The sequence below is a fragment of the Dermochelys coriacea genome, chromosome 2 (genome assembly GCF_009764565.3).
Source record: "Dermochelys coriacea isolate rDerCor1 chromosome 2, rDerCor1.pri.v4, whole genome shotgun sequence".
NCBI lineage: Eukaryota > Metazoa > Chordata > Testudines > Dermochelyidae > Dermochelys > Dermochelys coriacea.
Window position 1 is genome coordinate 255,926,918 of NC_050069.1, and position 12,188 is coordinate 255,939,105.

General features: G+C 42.3%; 1 protein-coding gene across 27 annotated transcripts in view; it reads left to right on the forward strand.

Moving 5' to 3' along the window:
• Positions 1 to 12,188, forward strand: part of KMT2C (lysine methyltransferase 2C) — a 356,354-nt gene that overhangs the window by 305,855 nt on the left and 38,311 nt on the right. For all 27 annotated transcript variants that reach the window (XM_043509677.1, XM_043509671.1, XM_043509676.1 and 24 more), the window contains 3 exons: positions 6,085 to 6,410; positions 7,336 to 9,152; positions 9,899 to 10,010. In XM_043509677.1, the coding sequence (XP_043365612.1) occupies positions 6,085 to 6,410; positions 7,336 to 9,152; positions 9,899 to 10,010 (2,255 nt within the window). The remainder of the gene's footprint in view (positions 1 to 6,084; positions 6,411 to 7,335; positions 9,153 to 9,898; positions 10,011 to 12,188) is intronic.

Here is a 12,188-nt window from a genome sequence, read left to right on the forward strand (position 1 = left end):
GGGGAGACACAGGAAAAAAAAGCAAATACTGTACTGCCTCTGGGCTTTGGCTCAAGGCTTCAGTAGGGTGGGGGAGAATTCGGGCTGCAGCTGCATGATGGGGGGTCAGGGCTCCAGCCAAGCAAGTGGGGTCAGGACTTGTGACCCTTGGGAGCATCAGAGCTTTAGACGTGGGGGGAGTGCTGGAGCTCATGGCTTCACCCTGTGGCTTCATTCCCAGCTTCAGCCCCACAGGGGATGCCGGGGCTCGGGCCTTTAGCTACGAGAGAAGCACTGGTTTTAGCCCCAACACTCCCCCCATAGCTACAGCCCCGAGTCCCAGCCCACTCGCACCAACTGAAACCGGGAGCAGAGCTGTGGGGAGCCCTGAGCCTTGGCGCCCCCTGCAGGGCAAAGCCAGAAACAGAAATGCAGGGCTGACACCCTGAACCCCAGTGCTCCCCCCAGGTCTAAAGCCCTGAGCGATAGTGCTCCCGCGGGGCAGAAACCCAGAGTCCCCACCTGGGGCCATGACCTCACCCCCCCCCCCCCCACACACACACACACCTGCGCGGCTGCAGCCCCAACCACCCTCTGGATGAAGTCCATAACATCTTGTTCAGAGTTACAGAACATTTCAGAGTTATGAAAAACCTCCATTCCCAAGGCATCCATAGCTCTGAGGGTCTACTGTAACTAAATCACAGTTGCTACCACAGGACTTTCTTCTACCCACAGTTTTGTTACCAAACGTCTCAGCATCATCAGAAGGAGATGGTGTGAATTGAGGATCCATTAAATGAACCTAACCGTGTAGCCCTGGCCCACTGACCATGACTGAAAATGTAATTCAGCATTCTGCGTAGAGTATTTGCCACCTCTGATATAATGTGATTATTTCTGGCCTTGACAAATCTCAGGCTATTGGATCTTAAAATTGTGACATTCGAATGTAGATAAAAAAAACTATTTTGTGTTATTTTTTTGAGATTTCTAAATAGATTCATAGATACTAAGATCAGAAGGGACCATTCTGATCATCTAGTCCGACCTCCTGCACAACACAGGCCACAGAATCTCACCCTCCCACTCCTATGAAAAACCTCACCTATGTCTGAGCTATTGAAGTCCTCAAATCGTGGTTTAAAGACTTCAAGGAGCAGAGAATCCTCCCTCAAGTGACCCGTGCCCCATGCTACAGAGGAAGGCAAAAAAACCTCCAGAGCCTCTCCAATCTGCCCTGGAGGAAAATTCCTTTCCGACCCCAAATATGGCAATCAGCTAAACCCTGAGCATATGGGCAAGATTCACCAGCCAGATACTACAGAAAATTCTTTCCTGGGTAACTCAGATCCCATCCATCTAATATCCCATCTCAGAGAATTAGACCTATTTACCCTGAATATTTAAAGATCAATTACTTACCAAAATCCCATTATCCCATCATACCATCTCCTCCATAAACTTATCGAGTTTAATCTTAAAGCCAGATAGATCTTTTGCCCCCACTGCTTCCCTTGGAAGGCTATTCCAAAACTTCACTCCTCTGATGGTTAGAAACCTTTGTCTAATTTCAAGTCTAAACTTCCTGGTGGCCAGTTTATACCCATTTGTTCTTGTGTCCACATTGGTGCTGAGCTGAAATAATTCCTCTCCCTCTCCTGTATTTATCCCTCTGATATATTTATAGAGAGCAATCATATCTCCCCTCAACCTTCTTTTAGTTAGGCTAAACAAGCCAAGCTCCTTGAGTCTCCTTTCATAAGACAAGTTTTCCATTCCTCGGATCATCCTAGTAGCCCTTCTCTGTACCTGTTCCAGTTTGAATTCATCCTTCTTAAACATGGGAGACCAGAACTGCACACAGTATTCTAGGTGAGGTCTCACCAGTGCCTTGTATAACAGTACTAAAACCTCCTTATCCCTACTGGAAATGCCTCTCCTGATGCATCCCAAAACCACATTAGCTTTTTTCACAGCCATATCACATTGGCAGCTCATAGTCATCCTATGATCAACCAATACTCCAAGGTCCTTCTCCTCTTCCGTTACTTCTAATTGATGCATCCCCAATTTATAACTAAAATTCTTGTTATTAATCCCTAAATGCATAACCTTACACTTCTCACTATTAAATTTCATCCTATTACTATTACTCCAGTTTACAAGGTCATCCAGATCTTTCTGTATAATATCCCGATCCTTCTCTGAATTGGCAATACCTCCCAGCTTTGTATCATCTGCAAACACACTCCCACTTTTTGTGCCAAGGTCAGTAATAAAAAGATTAAATAAGATTGATCCCAAAACCGATCCCTGAGGAACTGCACTGGTAACCTCCCTCCAGCCTGACAGTTCACCTTTCAGTAGGACCCGTTGCAGTCTCCCCTTTAACCAATTCCTTATCCACCTTTTGATGTTCATATTGATCCCCATCTTCTCCAATTTAACTAATAATTCCCCATGTGGCACGGTATCAAACGCCTTACTGAAATCTAGGTAAATTAGATCCACTGCGTTTCCTTTATCTAAAAAATCTGTTGCTTTTTCAAAAAAGGAGATCAGGTTGGTTTGGCATGATCTACCTTTTGTAAAACCATGTTGTATTTTGTCCCATTGACCATTAACTTCAATGTCCTTAACTAATTTCTCCTTCAAAATTTTTTCCAAGATCTTGCATACTACAGATGTCAAACTAACTGGCCTGTAGTTACCCGGATCACTTTTTTTTCCTTTCTTAAAAATAGGAACTATATTAGCAATTCTCCAATCATTCGGTACAACTCCTGAGTTTACAGATTCATTAAAAATTCTTGCAAATGGGCTTGCAATTTCAGTTGCCAATTCCTTTAATATTCTTGGATGAAGATTATCTGGGCCCCCGATTTAGTCCCATTCAGCTGTTTGAGTTTCACTTCTACCTCAGATATGGTAATAGCTACCTCCATATCCTCATTCCCATTTGTCATGCTACCATTATCCCTAAGATCCTCTTTAGCCTTATTAAAGACTGAGGCAAAGTATTTGTTTAGATATTGGGCCATGCCTAGATTATCTTTAACCTCCACTCCATCCTCAGTGTTTAGCGACCCCACTTCTTCTTTCTTAGTTTTCTTCTTATTTATATGGCTATAGAACCTTTTACTATTGGTTTTAATTCCCTTTGCGAGGTCCAACTCGACTCGACTTTTAGCCTGTCTCACTTTATCCCTACATGTTCTGACCTCAATAAGGTAGCTTTCCTTGCTGAACTCTTCCATCTTCCACTCCCTGTATGCTTTCTGCTTCTTCTTAATCACCTCTCTAAGATGCTTGCTCATCCAGCTTGGTCTGCAACTCCTGCCTATGAATTTTTTCCCCTTTCTTGGGATACAGGCTTCCGATAGCTTCTGCAGCTTTGATTTAAAGTAATCCCAGGCCTCTCTACCTTTAGATCCATAAATTCTTCAGTCCAATCCACTTCCCTAACTAATTTCCTTAATTTTTGAAAGTCAACCCTTTTGAAATCAAAAACCCTAGTTGCAGATTTATTTTTGTTAATCCTTCCGTTCAGTTTGAACTGAATTAGCTCATGATCACTTGAGCCAAGATTATCTCCTACAACCATTTCTTCTATGAGGTCCTCGCTACTCACCAAAATTAAATCTAAAATGGCATCCCCTCTAGTCGGTTCAGCAACTACTTGATGAAGGAATCCATCAGCTATCGCATCTAGAAAAATCTGAGCCCTATTATTATTACTAGCACTTGTCTTCCAGTCTATATCTGGGAAGTTTAAGTCTCCCATGATCATGCAGTTTCCATTAGTATTTACTTTATTAAAAACATTAAAAAGGGCTCTATCCATATCCAAATTAGATCCCGGAGGTCTATAGCACACCCCAAGCACTATCGTAGGAGAGGCTTTACTAGTTATCTTCCCCAATGTAATTTTTGCCCAGACGGACTCTGTCTAATCCATTGCATCAATTCTTATTTCTTTACATTCTACCTCATCATTGATATACAATGCTACTCCACCACCTTTACCTTTGTTTCTGTCTTTCCTAAACAGCACATACCCTTCAATACCTGTAGTCCAGTCATGACTACTATTCCACCATGTTTCTGTTATCCCTATAATATCTGGTTTCACTTCCTGCACCAGTAGCTCTAGTTCCTCCATTTTGTTACCTAGGCTCCTCGCATTGGTGTACAAACATCTTAATTTTTGCTGTTTGGCCTCACTCACATTTTGTACCCTATTAGGCACAGTCATTCTACAGCCAGTGTAACCTATTAGACTAGTATCCACACCGCCCTCGCTCCTTATATACATTCTCCTACCCACGGCTGTATCCTTTCTTACTTCATCTTCTTCCCTCTCAATGCTAAAAAGTTACAGATTAAAAGTTTTCTTTATCTTCAAGAACTTGAACAGTTGGACAGATCTGTGAGGCGTTTAATAGGATTAATGTGTCATGGTTTTAAAGGAAGAGTAAAGAAAAAGACATGAATATTGTAACAATCTAAATTGTTTATCCACAGGCTAGGTACAGCAGGGTTATTGGCTGTTTGAGTTCACCCACAGTCCTCTACAAGTGTGCCTCCATGATTACTTGGAGGGATTTTTGCTAGAGGTTATGGGGTAGATTGGTTTCCATGCAAATTTGTCCTTTTTCTGTTTGAGAATGCTGATGTCAATTATGTTGGTGATTTCTGCAACATGTCCATCAGAACATTAGGAACTGAACCAAGAACACCAAATCATGTCACATAAACCACCAAATAGCAAATAAGTATTAGATAGTAAGGTCTCTTGATCACTGCTGTCCTGGATCACATTCCTTCTGGGATTATGCTAGTGTAGATTCTGGAAAAAATCAGAAGGCAGAAAGTCCACCTTGGGATGGAGATGGGGATAGGGCTGAGGTTAGAGTTGTGGAGCTTTAATCTCCTTTTGTGTGAAGGAACTCTAGGAGCCTAATACAGCCTAAAAATTGACAGTGCTGGCCAGGAAGGGGGCCTGGCAAGGGTAGCATCTGCCACTTCTGTTAAATCAAAAGCAGTTTTCCCTAGCGGAATTTCTCATCACCTGACTTCCTTCAGAATTTACCTTTCCTTATTCCACAAGGGCACCATTGGGGCACAAAAGTATAAATGACAGCTCCTTGTGCTAACATTATTGATCTGTCCTGTTAACCAAGACATATACGTTAGGCATAGTATTAATATAAGTGTGGGTTCTTATGTTAACTGAATGTATTATCCACTCCCCACTATTCTGTTCACCTGTGTCAAGTATCCCATAATATCTTGCATTAGTTGAAGTAAACTTGGCTTAAGTAGATAGGAAAACTGTCAGGATCTAGACATATGGGTGTTTTACCATAACAACAGGTAGGGAGTTATTCTCTCACACTAGTCCTGGAATGTCCCAAAGAAAAAGGACAAGATAAATGATTGTTCTACCCTGGTACACATCTAGGAAGTGCCTTCATGCCCTTTGGTACCTGGAATGCCTGTATTCAGAACAAAGAGATTGGGATGTACCATGGGATCAGAAAATCAAAATAGAAAGCTGATTGCTTAAATCTAGTTTCAGATGATGCACAGAGTACCTTTTTACATGCAAACAGGATGAGTATAAAAAGAATAACTTCAGCATTGTAACTTTGGAAGCATCTTCTTTGTAAGGTGAATTTAACAACACTGCATAAGAATGCTTTCTAGAAACTGGTCTCATATTGAGCCTTTCTTTCTATACTATACTGTTGTTGACTTTGAGCAATAAAACTGACTGGTATTGGTTGTTTGGTCTCTTGAATATATGAACTAAAGTGTGATCAAGTAATTTACTATACAATTTATCAACAGACCCTTGGCGAATAGGGGGCTTTGAGGTGAAAGATCTCACTAGCCTCTTACCAATTCCCTGAATCATGTCATCTGGTTTTTTATTAGTTTGCAAGGGAATTATGGGGGTGGGGGGCAATTTTAGTGAGTGGGAGGAAAGATTATTCTGTTTATACAAGATTCTTGGCTCTGGGGGACTTTACCCAATAGGTTATAACATTTTGAAAGTAGGTTTATTTCAGCAGTGAACATAATATATTTTTGATCCAGCGCCAGAAATTGCGTGAAATTATTCTGCAGCAACAGCAGCAGAAGAAGAATGCTATCCGTCAGGAAAAAGCACTACAGGATCCAGCCACGCCTCCCCATGCAGCTCCACATCAACACTGGCAGCAAGAAAATCTAAATCAGATTTTTAACCGACCTCCTCCTCCCTACCCTGGGAATATTAGAGCATCCATCATCCCTCCAGGTGGTCCAAGGTTTGCAGTATTCCCAAAAGATCAACGTGGACCATTTCCTGCTGATGGGCAGTTTAATAAACCCCAGTTTCCAGGAGATATGACTGCCATGGGAATGAGGCCTCATGGTCTTAGGTATGATTTTTGATTTCTTAAAATATAAGTATTTGAGAGAGTTCTAAACTGTTATAAGGATTTCGTGTAAAATGGCCTTTGCAACACTGATGTAATTTGCCTACCACGGCCCCAATCCTGTAACCACTTATACACGTTTAGCTTTAAGCACATGTGTATTCACTTTGAAGTAAATATATAAAGTTAAGTATTCATGTAAGCATCTGAGGTTATTGCAGCCTATATTTTTACGCTAGTTGATTGTGTGTGTTACTGGAAATTGTTCAGCAATTAAAACTTAGTAATACGTTGTGGGTTTTTTGGCAGTTTGGGGGAGATGAAGGATAGGAATTTTTTTTCCTTGTATTATGCCACCTGTGTATACAAGGCCCACAAAACTGCATTTTTAGGCATTTATAGAGAAAATTATTTAATCCAACTTTAGTTATGATTTATGAATATGGTGTCAATGAAAATATTATTGTCCTCGTGTAAAGTATACACAATCAAGAAACGACTTGTATTCTGTGTCATTATTTTTTAAGTAATGCCAAGATGTGAAATAAATATCAATACTGAAATATTGGGGGGGTTGGTCCCCCAATTTTCTTTTACACTTACTGATTCAATTTAAAATATGGAATGTCTAGCAAGATAGTTTTAGCTGTAAGAAGCATTTTTATCCAAGATTATTTGGGTTGAGGGGTTGGTACAGCACAAGTTGTTCGTTTAAACATAATGAATGCAGTTATTTTTGTTATTTTTTTTATTCTATTCAGAAAGCTCACTTAAGTTTGAGATTGGTCAAAATACAATATTTATTTAAATGTACTAAAGAATATAATATGTAAAATATTTAAGCGATTAGTTGTTTTCTGAAATATACCAGATCAGGTGGGCCAAATGAATCAAGAGAACTAATTCTTTAATAAATCTTTGATTTCAGATTTGGGTTTCCAGGAGGTGGACATGGTCCACCAACAGGTCAAGAACGTTTTCTTGGGCCTCAGCAACAAATGCAACGTGCTGGAGTTCCACCACAGCTGAGAAGATCTTTGTCTATAGATATGCCTAGGCCATTGAACAACACACACATGAATAGTCCAGCTGGACTGTCTCAGCATTTTCCACCACAGGGTATTCAGGTTCAGCAACACAATATACTGGGGCAAGCATTCATTGAGTTACGCCACAGAGCCCCGGATGGCAGACCAAGACTCCCCTTTAATTCTTCTGCTGCTAATGTTATAGAGACAGCACCCCAGCATCAGCGGCATACGGGATTTATACCTAGGCAGGATTTTCAGGGTCCAAGACACACAGATCCAGCGAGACGTAATCCTCAAGGTCTAACTAACCAGTTACAGATATCTAGAAATTTGGAGCATTTGCCACAATCTCAGCAAGATAATCATGACCATCCGCCCGTGCTTGTCATGCGTTCCTTAAGTCATCCCCCGGTTAATGATGCTTTTTCAGGGACTCCTTTGCCTACATCTGCACCCACTGAGACATCTGGGAATCTACAGATTCCCAACCAGCCAACTGGATTAGAAGAGAAGCTTGACCCTGATGATCCCTCTGTAAAAGACTTAGATGTCAAAGACCTGGATGGGGTTGAAGTCAAGGACTTAGATGATGAGGATCTTGAAAATCTAAATCTAGATCCAGAGGATGGGAAAGGAGATGAATTGGACACTTTAGATAATCTAGAAACCAATGATCCTCACCTTGATGACCTTCTGAGATCAGGGGAATTTGACATAATTGCATATACAGACCCAGAACTTGATCTGGAGGATAAAAAAAGTATGTTTAATGAGGAATTGGATCTTAGTGTTCCTATAGATGACAAATTAGATATCCAGAGCAAGACAGAAGAACCAAAACAGAAAGAACAAAGTGATAAAACTTCAGTCCCTGCTGATGCGCTTTCTCCGGAGAAGAAATCTTCTATGGACAGTGAGATTAAAACAGAAGTGCTTTCTCCAAACTCATTCGAGGAAACAAAGTCTGAAAATGAAAAAAATGATGGAAATGTGGAATCTGCAGGTCCTCAGCTTGCTGCTGAAACAAAGTTAAATGATGGAGAAAAAGCTCCTGTGCAGCCTAATAATCCAGAATTACCTGACAAAACTATTGCTATGAATCAGGAAACAACTGTGTCTAGTCCAAATGTTGTTCAGGGCCCTGCTCAACTGCCTGCTCAGGGTGTTATAAGTTCTTGCAGTATTTCTGGATCCACACCAGTCCTTTCAAGTCTGCTGGCCAATGAGAGTTCAGATAACTCTGACATAAGGACATTAGGCTCTTCACCTAAGTCTTTGCCAGCAACACAAACAAATCACGTTTCGGGTGTTTCACAAACACTAATGACACCTACTGGACAAATCTTGGAAAACACTTTAAATTCAAATCTGACCGTGGTTCCACGAATAAACCATAGCTTCTCTCAAGGGGCAACAGTAAATCCAGGATTTATCCAAGGTCAATCAACTAATCACAGCTTTGGGACAGTTCAACCTGGTAATCAAGCCGTGGCTTTGGCAAACCGCCCTGGTCCCAGTGGCATTTCTGGTCCCCAGCAGATAATGCTCCCTCAGACTCTAGCCCAGCAGCAAAATCGGGAGAGACCTCTTTTGCTAGAGGAGCAGCCCCTTCTTCTGCAGGATCTTTTGGATCAGGAAAGACAGGAGCAGCAGCAGCAGCGACAGATGCAAGCAATGATTCGTCAGCGTTCAGAGCCATTTTTCCCCAATATTGGTATGTATGTGATATCTTTTTTCATGCTGGTTAGTTCACTAAACAAATACCATATCAATTTATAGTATTTAAATGTATAAAACAGGTATTTTAATCCACAGCTCGTTAATGTAGTATGAAAATGCTAAAAAACATACTGCGTCAATGTGTGGTACAGGAGTCTAAACAAAACTGGAGCTTTCTGACTAGCGGTCACTGATGTATCAATATCAATAATGTCTACTAAGAGCACAGATCGGACTCCTTTTCCTGATTTTTTTTATATATATAAATTCTATTTCATAATAGCAGTAAATTCCTTCTCCATGTCACTGTTCATGGTGACTAAGGCAGCCCTCTCAAATACCTCCATTAACTTGGTGGTGATTGTAATTTAACAGATTTGCCCTCTAGCCAAGTCTCCTGTTCCAGCCTCTCTCAAACTAATATCCCTTCTTTTGCGTTTCTTGGCTTGCTGTAGCAATGAAAGTTATTCCATTTGCTATAATAGCACTGTCAATCCTATTCCTGAGATGCTTGCAGAAGTGCAAGTTTCTTACAGAATATAGAAACCTGCATGTTAATCTCTAGTTATAAAGTGAAGAAAAAAATTAATTTGCAGTACGCATGGTTAAATGATTGTAATGCAGTTGTTTTAAACTCAAAGGGATTAGTACATGTGCCAATACTGGAAATATTCATTATGTTGGTAGTTCAGTAAAATCAAAATGTTCAGCTATGTAATTCTTTACTATTTTTTTTCATAGATTTTGATGCAATCACTGATCCCATAATGAAAGCAAAAATGGTAGCTCTTAAAGGTATCAATAAAGTAATGGCACAGAGCAATATGGGGATGCCACCAATGGTTATGAACAGGTAGGCAAAAGATGACACTATTGTTTAAAGTAAAAAAGTAAAAGTGACCCGAAGTATAATAATTTTTAGCCACCAGCATCAATAGACCTGAAGAAGAGCTCTGTGTGTCTTGAAAGCTTGTCTCTCTCACCAACAGAAGTTGGTCAAATAAAAGATATGAGCTCACCCACCTTGTCCCTCTGGAGTCCAAAAACTCATTTTCAGCATCAGCAAATTATAGACCATCACAGCTATTCACAGTGAATCATAGTAGTAAGATGTGGGAAAAAGCCCGTGTTATCATTTAGCTCATACTCTATGGCAATACAGCATTGTTCCCTTGGGTAAAGACAATGTGATCTAGTGGACAGGACACTGGACTGGAATCAGAAGACCTGGGTTCCATTTTCAGCTCTACCACTGACCTATTGTAAGACTTTGGGCAAGCCACTTCATCTCTTTCTACCTGAGTTTCCTCATCTGTAAAATGTGTGATGATATACAGTAGAACCTCAGAGTTATGAACATCAGAATTATGAACTCTCCGGTCAACCACACACTGCATTTGGAACCAGAAGTTTGCAATCATGTAGCAGCTGAGACCAAAAAAAAAGCAAATACAGTACAGTACTGTGTTAACCATAAGCTACTAAAACAATAAAGGGAAAGCAGCATTTTTCTTCTGCATAGTAAAGATCTATGAATCAAAATTGCTATTCAAGATTTACTTATTTTATTGTTATTACTGTCATAAATTTCCTTGTGCTTTTATCTAGACTAATTTTAAATGGTCCAAGCAATAGAGCTTCCAGCACTTCCCTCATAAGTCTATACTCTATAGTGTAATAAAGCTGGACTGTTAGTAATGAAGACTTCACCATGGTGGTCCATGCCCTTGCCACTTCTAAGCTACATTACTGCAACTGTGTCTATTTGCAGCTACCCTAGAACAGTGGTTTTTTAAAGCATGGGTCACAACCCACTACTTGATCGCAGCATGTAAGGCGCTGGGTCGCCTTGCTCTGGTCAGCACTGCCGTTAAAAGTCCCATTGACGGTGCTGCCCAGCTAAGGCAGGCTAGTGCCTACCTTTTCCGACACCGCACTGTGCCCCAGAAGCGGCCAGCAGCGGGTCCGGTTTCTAGACGGGGACCACAGGGCTCCACGCCCTGAGCACTGGCTCCGCGCTTCCATTGGCCAGTTGCTGGCCAATGGGAACTGGGGAGGTGGCCCTGCAGGCAAGAGTTGCACGGAGCCGCGTGAGCGCCTCTGCCTAGGAACCAGACATGCTGCTGGCCACTTCCAGGCCACAGTACGGTCCGCGGTGCATCCCGGCTGCGCCGCTGACCAGGAACTGCCAGAGGTAAGTCCATACCCCAACTCCGCGCCCCAATCCCCTGCCACAGCCCTGAGCCCCCCAAACCTGAAACCACTTCCTGAACCCCAAACTCCTCATCCCCAGCCCCACCCCAGAGCCTGTATCCCCAGCCCAAAGCCCTGACTCCCTGCCCCAGCCCTGAGCCTCCCCAAAACCAGAGCCCCTCCTGCACCCTAAACCCCTCATTCCCAGCCCAGAACCCTGACTCCCTCCCACACCCCAACCCCCTGCCCCAGCCCTGAGCAAAACCAGAGCCCCTCCTGCACCGCACACCCCTCATCCCCAGCCCAGAGCCCTGACCCCCTCCTGCACCCCAACTGCTTGCCCCAACCCTGAGCCCCCCCAAACCCAGAAGCCTTTCCTGCATCCCAAACCCCTCATCCCTGGCTCCACCCCATAGCCTGCACCCAAAGCCCTAACCCCCTTCCACATCCCAACCCCCTGCCCCAGCCCAGAGCTCCTCCCACACCCCAAACCCCTCATCCCCAGCTCTGTTGGGTCATGGGCATCAACAATTTTCTTCAACTGGGTCCCCAGAAAAAAAGTTTGAAAACCACTGCTCTAGAAGAATACTTAGAAACTTGTGCTAGTGCAGATTGTAGTGACACCCATCCTCAGTGGGTAGGATAACTGTGAGCACTGGCTTCCTCTTTGTTTCTAAATTCAATAAAAGGAATCGATTGTGATATTTAGAAGCCATGATCTAGGACACAGCCCCATGACAAATTCCATCTCCTTCTGTCTTGTCATTGTGGTTAAGCTCTTTGGGGTTCCATTTGTTGTTGCTCCCTGGAATTACAGTGTCCCAGTTTAGCAGCAGGG